General features: G+C 37.9%; 1 protein-coding gene across 4 annotated transcripts in view; it reads left to right on the forward strand.

Moving 5' to 3' along the window:
* EPHA6 (EPH receptor A6) overlaps positions 1-16,280 on the forward strand; it is a 515,545-nt gene extending 499,265 nt beyond the window's left edge. For all 4 annotated transcript variants that reach the window (XM_087755983.1, XM_087755985.1, XM_087755984.1 and 1 more), the window contains 3 exons: positions 778-971; positions 3,292-3,441; positions 5,421-16,280. In XM_087755983.1, coding sequence (XP_087612109.1) covers positions 778-971; positions 3,292-3,441; positions 5,421-5,535 — 459 coding nt within the window. In that variant the 3' untranslated portion in view covers positions 5,536-16,280. The remainder of the gene's footprint in view (positions 1-777; positions 972-3,291; positions 3,442-5,420) is intronic.
* The last annotated feature ends 274 nt before the right edge of the window (positions 16,281-16,554 follow it).

Raw genomic sequence — 16,554 nt, forward strand, 5'->3', positions numbered from 1 at the left:
CAACTGTGATCAAATGTAATTTTTCACACATGTGATTTATCTGTGACATCAGATCTGTTTCTTTCCCAATCCTGACCAAACTCAAGTTTTCCACATCTGCTGAATCTGCAAGCTTTACTCACTTTAGGGTATGCAGTAACACCGTGATTTTATTAACTTTCCTTTAGTCATAAACAGCTTGGACATCCACATTTCTGAGAGAGGCCATGCAAAATAATGTTGTGCTTTGCTGTAACTCAGTCTGTGGGACATTGCCTGAATTAATCATACTCTAACCATCAGCAGAAACATATTGTCACCCCGTAAATTTGCCAGGTGCTGCAATATGCGTTTGTAGTGCTTGATTGTATATGACGTTGCCCCACACTAACACTTTGTCAGGATGCAAATATTAGAGCATCCCAGTATGCAGTGGCCACACGTGGTTAGTTTGTGGCCCTGTGACCCCATTCACTACAACACCAACCTGAAGTGGATGAAAAAGGTAGTGATACTGGTTAGTTCTTTCTTCTCCTTCTCCTTTCTTGGTTGTTTGAAAAGGATGGCCAGAGACCCTAAAAAAGTGTCTGCTGTGTTTTGTATGCCTACAAAATACTTCGCATCTCCTCTGGTCACACTCCTGCCAGCCCCGATTCCCTGAGTGAAGGCCCAGCAATGCATAAAGTGAGGGTGGCTGTGCCATTAACTATTATCACTGGTTTCTAATTGTCAACATTACACTGTCCTTTCAGCATTTAACTCTAATACCCAGTAATCATATGCATTGTATTTCTTTAGGTTATACTGTCTATTGAAGAAGGCTACAGGCTTCCAGCTCCCATGGGGTGCCCAGCTTCTCTTCACCAACTAATGCTTCACTGCTGGCAAAAGGAGAGGAACCACCGTCCAAAATTTAGTGATATTGTCAGCTTCCTAGACAAACTGATCCGCAATCCGAGCACCCTTCATACCCTAGTGGAGGATGTACTTGTGTAAGACTCTTTTTGGTACTTTTTTCTTGTATTACGCATGGTGGCTATCATTGGATGTTTTAGGGCATTAAGTAATGGGGGGGGGAGAGCAGCAAAGTTCTGAATTCACAAAATTATAGGGGTTCAAATAACTCTGAGCCCCTTTTAAGGTTTGCTTTATTGTTCATACACTGTTGTATAACAACTCGTTTTCTCAAGCCATGCAGATTATATTAGGTATTTTTCTTTATTTTGTCTGAGCTCTGTTTGTGCACTGTCTATCCTCAATCTTTGTGAATCTCTTTGTTCATTTTTTTTTTTTGGTGCTTCTCCTATGTGCTTGTTTTCTCTTTGTAATCTTTTTCTCTATTCAACAGCCTGTCGCTCCATCTGACAGTGATCAAGCAATTTCTGAACTGCCTTGGAGTAATTTCCTGCAGAAAATAGTTGTGTCTTAGTTTGCTATTTATCTGCAGAAGAATGGCAACAGTGACGAAATAAGAGATTATGCTATTACCATTCCACAACAAATTCTTATAGTGTTGCCCAAAGTTTTTTCCATTAATAACATTGCAGAAATGAATGCAGCCACGGGAGAAGCAAGGTTGTGGTGAAAGAATCTGACAATTTTTGTAGGCTTACTGATCCAAGGTGTCCCTGGATATCAGCTGAAATCAGTGAAGGTCCAGGTGGCCTCACTCTCTTCATTAGCTGAAATTCACAGGTGCTTTCATGAACATGTCCCTGGGTTTATAAGGGGTTCTCAGTGCCAGGGTGGATCTTGCTGAGAACCTCAGTGGGTTAAGAGGGTTTTTTTGTATAGTTTGGTGGCTGAGCAACAGGGGCAAAGACTGGGGCTGGTATCTTGTGGGAAAGGCTGAATGGAAAGTTTACTAGGAAAACCTAGAGTTAGGGCTACAGCCATTTCTTCTACCACGGACTAGTGGGACATGTGGGATTTAATGCCCATGCACTAGAGTTAGTGGCCTCTACGTGTGTGTGCATACATGACTTGCTACTTGTACCTGGGTCACTTTATTTAGCATCAGAGTAATGTACTTTTATCTATTCTTATTTTAAAACATTACTTAAGATCTAAAAGCTTATCCCTGTTTTCTTGCAGTCAAGCTCTTATTGAAAGTTCTTCCATTCATTTGGGAATCCTTGATGCAGTCAATCTGAATGATTATTGTGTTACTGTTAAATTACAAGGTCAACAGTTGTTCTGTAGAATTGTACAATCATAGAGTAATTCAGGTTGGAAGGGACCTTGGTAGCTCTTTAATTGAGGCCTGTACTTAACAGTGTTCTCCTGTCCTTCAGTTTCTCTCTCTATCATTTTGATAATATGAATGAAAATCAGTGTGTTTAATGTATTTGAATATGAGTGGTTGAAACTCGGTATGTTAACACACTAGGATGTGTTGCTTCCTACATTCTACATAAGTCATGTTCCATCGGTTAATGTTGTCTGGCCTTTGCTGTCTAAATTTTCATTTTAAATAAATTATAGCTTTCTCCTAAAGACTATTATAAAGCTTGTATAAACAGCAGTGTGCTTTTTCTGCATTATGTTCCTACAGTTTCTCTACACAAAATGTACAAAGTCAATGGAAGTTGTGAGCGCTCACCAGTGTGATACACTGGAAATATATGCCCCAAAATTAGAATCTTTTTTTTTTTTTCATCTTTCCGTTTCAGTTGCAATAATATTAGGGAAAAGAACTGAAACAGAAATGTGACTAAATTAGCTGCTTCATTTTTATTTGCTACTCTATATAACTGTTCATAAAAGCAAAGATAAAAAATGTTATTCTTGTTGCTTCTTTTAGTGTTAGTTTTAGGTTTTGAACACTGTAATCAGAGCAGTCTCATTGCGTAATGGTATAGCAATAAGGAGCCATTTGGGGGTTTTTTTGTAGATAAATGGAAAATTCATCTCGCAGTGTCTTAATATTTTTAAATTATATCTCATGTTAAATTTTGTTTGTCCTCTACCTTGACTACCGTATGTACAAATTATTATCTTCCTGAACACATACAATCTGTAAAGAAACACTGTGGAACAAAAAGAAGAGCAGTGGGAGAGGTCTGTTCCTCAGTTTTTACTGAGCTGCAGTGCTTTAAAAAAATGTATTGTTTAAGTAGTACAACTTGGCAGACTGACGTGATTTGTAAGTTTTAGACAATGGGTTAAAGAGATCCACAGTTAAGATCTGACCTTTACAGCTCAGGCCCCTCTCTCATTCCTTCTGCCTTTTCATAAAAACAATGTCTACCAGAGTAAATCAAGTGTCGTATTTTGCACTGCTTTGGTAACCTTGGCATTTTGTTTTTACAGAATGCCAGATTCACCTGGTGAAGTTCCAGAATACCCTTTGTTTGTTTCAGTCAGTGACTGGCTAGACTCCATAAAAATGGGTCAGTATAAAAATAACTTCATGGCAGCAGGTTTCACAACTTTGGACATGGTTTCAAGAATGAGTATTGAGTAAGTATGTAATCTATTATCCCTACGGTGACTAATCAATCTGAATTTCTTTGGATGCTGTAGTGATGTAATTATCATGATGTATGGAACAGTGCTTTCATTTCCTTTCCTACCTAAGCTAATAAAAGACAAATACGGTTTTTTTTACCAAAACGATACAGGAGAAAGATGTGATTAGGAGACCCAGAACTGACAATTTCGTTCTGTGACCATACCAAACACTGCCAAAGGTCAGGCAGAGAACATCCTTAAATGTTTCTTGGGGAATCGGTTTTGATCTAGACCACTGAAATCAGTGGCAAAAATCTTTTCTTACTTTGCTGTGAAAATCATCAAGTCCATGTCAGTCCTCATGTGGAAGCTGTTCCATGCTTTGCTGCCCATCTTCAACCGTCTCTGACTCCCCTCTACTGTTTTTGAAATGAAAACACTGCACCCAGTATAGAAGGGTTTGGACAAACTATGGATTAATATGGTAGCATAATGATATAATCTATTTTATTCTCTATTCCCCTCCCATTAATTCCTAATCTTTTATTTGATGCTGAGACTACTTGTATTAATAATGGTAATGGTCAGTTAAGACTCAGTAATTTGGCCAGTGGTCAGTCTTTCAGTGCTCTTTTATACCCAAATCATCATTAGACTCTACAGACACTCTGGCAGGCTTCTTGCACCCCAGTGAGCTTGCAAAAAGATTTATTATGAGTTTTATTATTAGGTGTCTTTCGTTGTTCCTCAAGTTCTTTTTTAGCCTGCCTTACTGTGCTTTTACAGATAATCTGCCTAAGGTTATCATCCTCTCTGCTTTCTTTCTGTAGATACCATTTCAGCTTTTTCAAAGATTCCTTCTTTCTGCAAGTAAGCTCTGTTACCCTAGGCCTGCTGGCTTCTTTCTCAGTTTTATCAGGCCTCCCTTGATAACTGCTATGCATTGTTCCTGCATTTCTAATACCACTCCCCCCTGTAAAGGTTTATTCTTCTAGCCGACTCCTTTTAGCTTTTAAGATGCTCAATATTTTTGCATTATTACCCCGCTGACCTTAAGTGTTGTGTATCATCCCCCATGGGGATGTTAAGCCCAAGTACATAATAGCTGCTGCTATCCAGTGGCTCTTCATCTGGAGGATACAGAGCCAGGTATCTTGAACTGCAAATCTGAAACTCATAAAGGTCACGCCTCATCCTGTGAGCTCCTTTACTACCTGTATTGTCAAACAATTTTTGAGGGTATCTAAACAGGCGATGTCTATGCTATGTCCCAGCGTGGGATCTGCACAATTGCCAGGGCGTATCTGAAGTTTCCTGCCTTCGCCACCTCTGTGACCTTTCTCAGCATATTGCAGTTGGTGATGTTTAGAGAGCAACAAAACTAGTGGATTGTGCTGGACGCTGAGAGCTGTTGACTTAATTCCTGCAAAAGAGTCAGGCTCTGTGGGTGAGCCACCCCCTCTGGGGTGCAGGTCTAGATGAGATGAGGGGAAACTGGGAGGGAAATCTGGGTCGAGCTGGAAGATTCACTGCTGTTCTGATCTTTAGACCATCTCTCGCCACCATTTCCCAAATCATCAGAAGCACAGCCTCTGTTATTTCAGCCTGAGGACTGCAAAAGTGAGTGTATCAGCCCTGTTCCTTTGCAAGTGGGAAACATTTGATACTAACACATCACTAAAAATGGGCTATTAGAACCCACCTCTTAGGTTCTTCCTCGAGATTTGGAAAAATTACTTGACCATTAGTATCACAACAGATACCAGTGCTCTAACTACAAGATTTTTTTTTTTTTTTCTTAAATGGCCGTCTTTAAATAAATTTGGAATTGACAGGTGCAGAAAACTTGAACATTTGCAGCATTCTTATATGTCCCGCTCGGGAAATAAACTGTCCTGAAGCAGAGCAATTCATCATATATTTATAGTCTTTTGTGTGCAAGAGGCTTTACTGTACTTGCGTCCAAGATGAAACTTTTTATCTTGCAGTGACATTAGAAGAATTGGAGTTGTACTCATCGGACACCAGAGACGAATAGTCAGCAGTTTACAGACTTTGCGGTTACATATGATGCACATACAGGAGAAAGGATTTCATGTATGAAAGTACTAGAATCAACTGTGTTTTGTGCCTCAGCATTTCTAAAATGGAAAAATATTCTCATTCTTCCCTTCTGCTCTTCCCAACTTCAAGAACTGCAGTCTCCTGTTCAGAATATAAAAGTACTTCTATGTTAATGCTTCCAAACTGGAATTTTTAATCACACTGCATAGCTCCTCCACCAGTTATCTGCTGATAAAATCCTGGCCTACTGCAAGACTCTCGCTACACATTGATGAATAACTCAGCATGGATGTGTAACTTTGTATAACAGTATTTGGGAAACTTTCATGAACTTACTTGAAAGTAGTAATCTATTTGGCCTGGTGTGGCTTCTTTATCGATGTATTTAGAGTTTGCTGGTAGATCAAAAAGTATTTGACTTCTTTCATGTTCTGTGACCATGTAACTTCCAATACCAAATGTGCAATCAAGAAGTTTGACATAAATATTTATTTTATCTCTTAATTAAATCCAAATGTATGGGTCCTATCATTATATTACTTTATAATAGTTTAAATGCTGGTAAGCTGGTGCCTCAAAACGTTAGTATTGTTTGCAGAAATGACCGATGATTTTATGTAGCAAGTTTTCGTTGTGTGAATAATTGGGAGGATAGTGAGAGAAATCTGTTTGAAATATTAAGGTCCTTGATTTTTAATTACTTTAGCACTCGACACTTTTTATGCTTTAAATTTTAGATTAGGTTGAAAAAACTTCTTCATCCTTGGGATTCTTCACCACCCTGGACTTTTTTTTGTTTGTTTGTTTTGTTTTTAGTACTCAGCATTTGCTTCTACTACGTGGCAAATATTCACTGGAAAACTGATTGTAACATCTCCATAACCACATGTAAAACATGGTTGTCAGCTATATTGTGGCCACATAGACTTCAGAAAGCTTTCTGTTCCAAAAATGCAGGCCTCCGCTGCTTGAACTAAGTAGAATTTCCACCAGTGGTAGTAGACCTTAGAGAGCCAGCCATCAGTGGGGTGATTGCTTGTTCCCACGGGAGCAGGCCAGACATATCATCCTCCAGTTGAGGGCAGTGGTACCACCACCAACTAACGCTGGAAGTTACACGCTGCGGTATTCAGTTACCTTGTACGTAGGCAGAAAAGGAGATGTAGGACAGCAGTGTAATAATATGTTGCCTTGAGTCTACTTCTAACCGCTTTTAGAAGTAAAAAGCAGACTCTGATGAAATGGAGCTCTGGTTACTATGGGCTAGACCTTCATTTAGTACAGCTATCTAAACGACATCGAAGACAATTACCTTTAGAACTCTTCAATAGCCATATTTACATGCAAGAAAATGGCTGCAAAGGCCTAACATAATATTTGTACCTCTCTAAGACTTACAGCTTTCATGTTTTATTCAGACAACTTACACAGACGTGCTGGGCTACATTTCCAAATTTTTGCATGGGATATGCGCTACTGGGAACAGGGCAGCAAGCGCATGTCTGAATGCTGTAGAAGTCGTGCTCAGATCTACATGCATGTCACATGTAAACTGGGTGCAGATGCTTTTGTTGATTTATACATAGTTTGGAGGACGTTTTTGAGTTACATGGCATTCCGATACAATCAAGCATTACAACTCTTCTGTTAAAATGTGCATTTGGGTAATTAGTATAATGTATGTGTATATCAAAATGAACTATTTTATGTAATCATAATGATATTTACTGCTTAATTTACAGCTTGTAAATCAAAATGTATTTCCTAACTCTTGGAAAAGGCTGCCATTGTGTACTGGTGGCAAAGAAGGAAACTCAGAAAGCAACTCAGAAAAGATGATGCTTCCGACCAGTTCACAGAGTAAGACACACTAGGCTTGACTCACTGTTGTCACTTTATGTTGGAATAACTGCACTGATTTAAGTGGGACAACAGTAGTACACTAAGTAAATTTTCCTTTCTTTTATTAAAAAAAAAAAAAGCAGATTTAACTGAGGAACAAGTTTTCTAAAGATCAGAATTCACCAGTGTTCTACAACACCGATTTGATGAGCTTGTCTAAAGGAAGGGCAGCTCCAGTCCAGTTCTAGCCACAAAGGTAATTTTGCAAGCATGAGCAGTCCTGCTGAACTCAGTAGGACTGTACAAGCATGTGCGTTTTGTAGGATCACAGGCCTTTAGTGGGGGATAAAAGCATTTGTTCTTTTCTGTGACTGTCACTTGAAAAATTCTGCCCCAATTCTACATCTGAATAATTTTTTTTTTTGGTAAAGGTTCTCTTATGGAAAGAAAATCATGCTTTCCTGAAGCCTTTTAAAAAATACTGTCATAACAGAGTAATTTAAAAGTTGATTTTCCTTTAGCATTTTGCTATCCATTTTGCCTGTCATTGCTTCTGTGGCCAACAACATAACATCTGTGGAAGGAGCCTCTCTCACAATTAAATAGATTACCGAGGAGGTAGGAGTCTGTTATTTGTTAATGGGGTTTCAAAATTACTGATAACTAATCGAAACCGTGTATGTGCACTTTCCAATTCTCCTTTGCACGTTTTCGCTCCTGGTAGTGTGAAAGCAGAGCGGCATGTTACATGTACACAACCTGGATATATTTCATGGAAATTAATTTCCAAATTTATCACACTACTGAAAATATATTTTCAACAGAAAAAATATAACCATATTAAAACATTTATTAATCAGATGTATTTTTTATATAAACAAGATTTTGGGTAACCAGAAAGGCAAGAACAAGGGATTCTTTGGGTGAGGACATTTATTAAAAACATTTTAAATCCAGGATTTTGTGGGTTTATACAGCTTGGATTTTCGTTGTTGTTGTGGTGCAGTATGACACTTTTATAATAGTTATCTTGATCAAATTTATATTTTCCCCATTTTGGAAGCATTTTATGTGCCCTTGCTCCAGTTCCAAGCCTACTCTTGTTTTGGGAGTTATTTTTTCCTTATTTTTTCATTTAAAAACAAACTAAAAACCAACAGGTGTTATTTTTCAAATGTGAGTTTAATTCTGTGCAGGCCACAAATGTATATGTCAAATTGGAGTAACTTTCTTTGTTACCGGGGATACTTTCTTCAGGTGAAAATTAGCTCTATTTAGTTATCCTGCATATTGCAGTGTGTAGTTAGAGTTTAAATTTAACAAATTTAAGTAAATCTAGTAGGCTGGTTTTGAGAATCTGGCCCACGCTGCAGAGTGCTTCATGACTAAAAGTACTCATTGAAAGTTCACAAAATAAAGTGTGCGTGATACGCAAGCCAAAAAAAAAAAAAACCACCAACATTAAAATGTGGGCATAAGGAAATAGTTCTAAGTTATTTACAAGTAATATCCATGTGTAGATTTTTCTCACAGATCTGATTGTCATTAATCTAGAATAACATCCATCCACCTATACTGTTACTACTACCCGTGTATCACTTAAGCTTCCAAAACACAGCTTAAGTGAGGGCCTTGACTGCTGAGCGGGACCAGGGTAGTGTCTCTTGGCCAACAAGTGCACTGCCCCAGCTGTCCATCATGTGCCAACCACACTGCTTCCAAAGTTGACTGACAAGCTACTTGGATGTCCACGCAGCCAAGTGGGGTGGTCATCTAACATGGAAACCTTATCAGTCATCCTTATTCAAGCTATCCCCACTTGTCAGTCAGAGCCCTGAGACCTATTGGGAGGAATTCTTCTCACCTAATTTTGGAGGTCTACACTTGAGCTAGTCATCCGAGGTTCCCTTTTAATGAATGAAGTGGGCCCCTGTAGGATGTGAGTCATCTGAAAAATGTAATTATTTACTTCTGGGTTAGATGAATTGTGCCAAAGAAGCACCTGTTTCTCTGCATTCAAAGAGATCAAAATGACTAGCTCATATCCAGGCATCTGTATCTGGTCAGATGAATCTCATGCATTGGTTGTATCCAGTCCTTATGCTGAACCTGTGAAAAAAAGAGAGGATCTTGTCCATAATGCTGGTGTTAAAATTGAACAAGTAACAGCAGAAGGTTTAGTGGGTTTTGCTCATGAGGTGTTTGCACATTGGAATTACTGAGGAGCAATAGGACTCCATGAGGTGAAAGGAAGAGAATTGAGCTATGTAATTTAAATTTTTCTTAAACAAAAGTTACCCTTTTTGTTTCCTATGAATGTAAATTCAGTATCTGTCCAATAAAAGCTTAGACACACGCTATGCTTTAAGACATCAGTCAAGACTTTTCAGCATAAGGCAATCCTTTAATTGCAGATAGTGCACTCAACAATAAATTCAAATAAATTAGTTGCTCTAGACAAAACATTCTGTGTCCAAAATTGTATTAGTTATTAGCTGGATTATTCTGACATGGAGCCTATAGACTGTAGTGCTTTGATTTTTCTTTAATTTAAGGCTGACTATCCATTTTCCGTTTTTTATATGATGAGCGTAATACTGGGCTCCATTAATTTCTTTTTCAATGCAGATTCATACAGGATCCAAAGGTGGGTCATAAGTAACGTACGGGTGCCCTTTATTCAGAGGCAGTAGAGATTTACTATGTGGAATAGCTGGGACTGTGGAGGTGCCTAGTAAGACTGTATTAACCACAGCAATTTCCATGTTCAAATGACCCCGTGGGACCATAGCAGCCACCAAGGTAAAGCAGCATAGAACATACTTTAACTTATATGGAAGACCAGTTGCTAAATTTCAGCTGGCCTCATTGCAAACTGAAGCATGTATTTAGCTGTTTTAACTCAGCGGATGGAATGGTTCTACGGGACACGTTCTGGCAGCTGAGAATTTCTCTTATGAGCACAGGGTACCTGTAACTACCCCATCATGGGTTCAGTCTATCTTGGAATATGTCCCACAGAGAAGGGAAACGAGGACTCACTTCTAATACAGTCCAACGCATCTTTTAGAGTAACAAAAGTTAGAGTCATAATAAAAAGTCTGTCTTCCAGTGCATCTCCTATGAAAAGTATTAAAAATAGAGATACTTCACTTACGGCATTTGCACATGGTTCAAGAGCACTGTATTCTGTTAAACAGTTTTCTTCCAGAATACCCTTGTTCAACAACTGTAATTGATCTTTCCTGAATAAATGGCAAAGATAATCTTCCTTTTTTTTTTTCTTTTTATAATGGTACTATTATTATTTTTTGAGTGACAGAAAGATGTGTTGAGCTGGGCTAACACTTAGTAGGACAGTGATCTGAAATCTCCTGGAGAGACAAATGAATCAGCATTGAAAAGGAAAAAAAATCCCTAAAGCCTACAATAAGGTGAAAAAGGTAGCACTGTCCATATTGTGCTAAGGAGCTCTAACAAAAAAACCAAGAGTTGCATAAGACAGTTCCATGCACTTACAGCTCACAAATATCTTCTACCATCATATACTGTATTTAGTAGCGCACGCTGCTCATCCATGAGTGCTATGGTTGTATATAGTTCCTCAGATGATGGACCAGGATATGTTGAGCACGTTATGGATATAAAATATTTGTCTATATGTAGATAAAGAATTGTAAATATAATGTATATCATAATGTCTGAGATTTTTCAAACCTACAGAATTAATTATGTAACTCCCAATAGCACTAATGGGGTTGAGCTGCTCCATTGGCTTTTAAAATTTTTAACAGCATGCACTGTATGTGTATAGTACTTCCCAAACTTCCTTGGCTTGTTATCTGGAAATGGACAGCCTCTCTTTTCCTCCACAGGCAGAAAAAACATTTTCAAACTGGCTTACAGAAAGCTGCCTGGTCACCCAATGCTGACCCTTCTACTGCCACCACACCAAACCCCTTTCTACTGATTCTTGTCCATACAACTAATTACTGTAGAAATTGTCACTGATTGTAAAGGGGAAGCAAGGTGCCCATGAGCCAGCATTTCTAGTAAGATGTAGTTCATGCTTTAAAAAGTTTGAGTCCCTCTGCTGAAGTCACCAAAGATGTTTAAACAGTGTATAAATTCTATTCTTTTAAACAGCCATTTATAGACACTTATGAGGTTAAAATGAGGGAAATTTTCAAGGGAATATGAGTAAGGATATGCCACTGTATAGTACAAAAATATGTGCTGAATTTTAGAAAGGAAAACCAACAAAAATGGTTGATGAAAAAACATGAGGTTAAAAAATGGATTAGAGTTAAAATATATTCCCATATTTTATATGGGAAATAATATAATGTCAGTACAGTGAAATCTATTTGTGTGTATGTTTCTTTAAATATCCTACATGAATATCTCTTACCTTTCTTTCCTGCAAGAGATTTCCCAAGTACATCTCTCATCCAGAAAGGTTTAGCATATTATCTGAGTTTTCATGCCTGTGTAATTAAAGCGGAATAAAAAATGCCAAGTCATGACACTGAAGATATGGAAAAAAATATATTAAAAAGATCAGTCTCAAAATCATTTGAAGTTTTCACACCTGTTCTACTTTGTTCCTGTCCAAAATTTTGACCTATTTCTAAGCAGCTGAGCACTGTGACTAGTAGGTAACTACCCATGTGTCTCAGTAATAACGTATGTACGGTGCCATGCTCAGAAACTCCTGAATCTGTAAACAGTTACATGTCTGTGCGGCTTAATTCATATAAGGAGGCTGATTAGAAATGAGACTATTTACATGAGTAGAGTTAGGCATAAAAGACTTGCAAATCCAAGTCCCCATAAAATATTTGTAAGGCAGCATGAGATAACGTCATTTTTTTAACTTCAGTACCACATGTGGTCTCCTTGAGGAGTCCAGCATATTCATTGATATTATCACAAAACCTCCTGCTCATATTGTTCTTGATATGTGAAGAGATCTTGTCTTTTTTCTTGATGTGGGAAATACTACACGTTTTGGGGAATATTCATCTCTAACGTGCACATCAGCAAGCTGATTACGAATTTGTGACTAAATATTATACTAACACTTCTCATTATTGACAATTCAGTGAAGAACTGCTAAGCAGCAGCATGTATGTTGCGCGGTAGATAAGCCAAAATCCTGGAACTGAAAATTCACAAATCAAAGAGAAATCTAGCTCTCTGTATTCTGAACTATGTGATGCCTGGGGCCTTGGTTGTATAGAAAGTAACCTTGAATCTAGAATCTGGAAAATCAAATTTGGGCGAAATCTGCATTGGAATCCAAATGTTCATTTCTGGTTGTGAATGATGAAAAAGTGCCCATTGAAACCGTCTAGGGAGTATTTTCATAGCATCATCACCACATAATGCTCTGAGGCTTCTCTACAGCAGTGACAGGAAAAAAATCTACTTGCTGGTTTTCCAGGGTCCAGCCCATGACAAAAAAACAGGTACAACTGTCATCATTTAGATTAGAATCTCCAGTAGTCTCAATTCTGTAACTGAAAGACTACTTGTTCTTCTTGTTGCATACTGGCTTTTTTGAGAGGAACCTAAATAAACAGTAAGGAGTAGAGCTATCCAGTTAAGAGTGGCTTACAGACTGAATTTTCGGTTTCCTCTCATTCAGACTGAGCTCTACTTGAGAATGATTACGAGGCAAAAAGGAAAAGCAAAACGGGATTTTTTTTTTAAGAAGCTGAATGCTCTGAGCTATACAACTTACCATCACATTCCCTTTGTGTACAGTATGATTAGCTGAAAAAGACAACGTGCAGCCAGTGTTTCAAATGTGTAGATTATTTTAGTTACTAAATGCCAAATCTGCAAGTTCCATTTTTGTCTTGGGAAGGTTCTGCTCTAAAACACCTGGTATTTCCAAATCCTGCTTTGATTTTCTTGATGGAGTAATTCCTGGGACAATGATGTAACTGTGAGGAATTAAATGTTTTGGTGTCAATAGGCACAGTCTTGCTGTGTCCAAAATTCATGAGAGTTTGTTACTGACTTCAGTGGCAGTGGGATGAAGCCCTATGTTATACATACTGTATGTAGGATTCAGCTGTCCAAACAGGTTCTCCTTTCCTGCATCCCACTACTGTCATGGTTGATTTGTTGTTAGAGAACCAGCACTTATTAGGACACATGCTGTCTTGTCATTCAAATGTATCGCTAAAACGTTTGCTAGTTTTAATTTGTCTTGTTGAGAGTTTCAGGTTGAGATGTTCATTGGTCCTTCAGGGCATGATCCAAAGTCAGTTAAATCCATAAGAAGATGTCAATAGACTGAAACAGGTTTTGGATCAAAGGTTTCTATAGATTTGCATGGAATGGATGACCTCATTTAATAGGGGAGAGGAGAGTGCGCTGAGCATAAAAGACAAGGCTACTGCCTTAGGGATATGATGAAACAGATTATGGTTACCTTCAACATGGTAGAGCTGAACTGCAAGGTACAAAAGGTGGTTGCTGCAGTTGTTTTATCTGGAATGGGCTACCATCTCTGAGTTTGGAGTAAGTATTTAAAATGACCTACACATCTAACGGAGTATCTAACAGAGATGTTTTGTTTTGTTTTGTTTTTCCCTAGAAAATTCCCCAAACTCCTGGGATTTAAATTCAGGATAAAACCCCCATCCCCATCAAACAAACAGAACCTACAAAAAATAGGATTTGCCTATCTTTCTTTTTTCCTAAGCATATACCATTATGCAATATGATCTGCCCTTCATAATAGCAGTTCTAGCTGATCATTTGCCTCTTTGAACAAGCTGTTTCAGTGGATTGCACTGTAAGTTTTGAGATTTGCCAGTTAATGAAAGGCACAGTAGCAAATAAAATAACTAATGCCCTCCTAGTGGTTCTGTTTACTGGACTCTTTCATTAATTCCCTATCTCAAGAAAGCCATCCTACTCTAAAATTCCTAACACGTAAATGCATAAGCATTTTAAAGCTTATGGCCGTGATTCCCTATCTGCCTCTCCCCAAGAAACAGTTAGCTTTGAATGGGCAGTGTAGCATTTTTAATACCATTTCTTTTGCAGTAATTTCTTCTTCCAACTTTTCTACGTAAGGTAGAGAGGGCTATTTCAGATTAAAAGTAGGAAAAGTTGTTTCTTGGTTAACTCTGGTGAAGGAACTGGATTCAGTTGGTACTTCAGTATATGTTGTTCTTACCTACAGCCTTGTGTCTGCTTCTGTTGAGGCCAATGTCAAAATTCTTTGATGGTATCAGTTACATCACACATGGTGATGCCGTGATTGAAAACCCGGAAACTAACAAAAAGGGCTTATTTGGTGCGGTACAACTCCTATTGACTTCAGTAACAACAACAGGTACTCTGCACTTCTCAGGATTGCATCTGCAGTTTAACAAGGAAAAAAAATCTTTAAAAGATCATGTCAAACCCTGTTTACTGAAAGGCAATAGTTTATTTTCTAGCAAAGCAACCTTCATTGTTTTAATTTTTTCATCAGTTTTAAAGAAAAAAAAAAAGCAAACCACTTTCACTTACAGAAAAGATGCAAGAAAAATATTTGACTACCTTCCAAAAATTAGCTTTGATTTTCTCTTGGAAGATAATGTGGTTGGTATGTTTTCTCAGGATAGCCTCTATTTCTGTGTGTTGGTTTTAAACGTATCTGAATTAAAAGAGGTTTTAATCTCTGTCTCTTCTGTGAAATTAGATTGTACACAACTAAATATGACTGCTCTTCATAGTTTGCTGTTCTAGCATAGCCATAAAATGTATCAATGTATGTGTATATACGAATAACTATTTGATGACAGACACTTTAGATTATATATTTAAGCAGCCATGTCAAAACTTTAAAGGTAGATGGCTTCAAAAGTAATGGTATAATCATAATACTCGCAAACTATTTTACAAACAAACCGTGGCCTCAGCACAGATCTCATATCCTTACCAGTAGTCCGAAACCCACCTTTTCTTTAAAGACCCCAGATAACATTTGTTTTGCCATTGCTTCTTTTCCTCTTACCAAGACGTATTTGAATAATGACAACTACCTGTAACCCTATCTTCACTATTCATCTCACAGAAAAGCAGCCTTGGTACTGTACCTCTAAGTTGTATCTTCATCGGTCTGAACTTGTGTAGCATTGCACACAGCAAGCACGATCTACTCATTCTGAGAGACTGAACATTTCACAGCTGGCATCGCTGATTTCCCCCTGGGACTGCCTCACCCTTCAGAATGGCTTTTCTCCATGTTATCTCTCTCCCATACATGTTCCCACTGCATATTTCTTTCTGCTTTTTCGCCAGTTTATAACAGTATTGTAGGAATAGCCATGAAATAAAAAGCTTAATATACTGATTTGCAGTCCCAAGGGGAATTTACATTAGAAGTGAAGTTGTTATTATTTAATGAAGAGTGGTGTTATCTTTTTTTTTTGTTATTATTATTATTCTATTCCTATGATAATATGATGTTCCATGTAAATTTTCATGTGCTGGCATGCCTACAAGTTAATAGTGTAATAGAATGCTCAGCTCTCAACATTAGGGTGTTTTTAAGGTGAATTGCATTACATATGCCATCTCTTTGCAGAAAGAATATGGGGTTTGGCAAAGCTACCTGCTGAGCAACATAATAAGATTTTTGTACAAAGTACAAGTTACTGATTATTATTGTATTTTATTTTTCTATGATTTCCTAAGAGGCATTATCAGGTCTTACAGATGGGGTAAGCCTGTTTATTAAGATATTTATTAGCAAATAAAAGTTACAGTACTGGTGGTTATTTTTGAGTTAATGGTGTTTGTTTTGCCTTAAGTTACTAGTATAATGATACACAATGAAGCCTGTCATACATGATCATGCAAAAAAAACCCAGCTGCTTAACACAGGGTGGTGTACTAATAAAGATGGACCGGCAATATGTTCTAACACTTGAGATGCTTCAGGGTGGTGTTGTTTTTTTTCAGCTGAAGAATGCTTAATCATAGTGGCCTCTTCTGTGCTTACCACTGAGCACTTATGCTCTGATAAACACCTTGTCAAAATGCACACGCAGTTAACAACATCAGGAAAAAACTGTACATATGAAAAGTTCCGAACAGCACTCTCTCCTTCTTGAGAAACACTGGGAATCTGAATTTTAAATAGATTTTAATGTGCTATTAAGATTCTGCAGTACTGTTCACCCTCCTTACGGTGGTTCACTGAGC

The sequence above is a fragment of the Nipponia nippon genome, unplaced genomic scaffold (assembly GCF_047370975.1).
Source record: "Nipponia nippon isolate SJK-2023a ecotype South Korea unplaced genomic scaffold, ASM4737097v1 scaffold_2, whole genome shotgun sequence".
NCBI classification, from domain to species: domain Eukaryota; kingdom Metazoa; phylum Chordata; class Aves; order Pelecaniformes; family Threskiornithidae; genus Nipponia; species Nipponia nippon.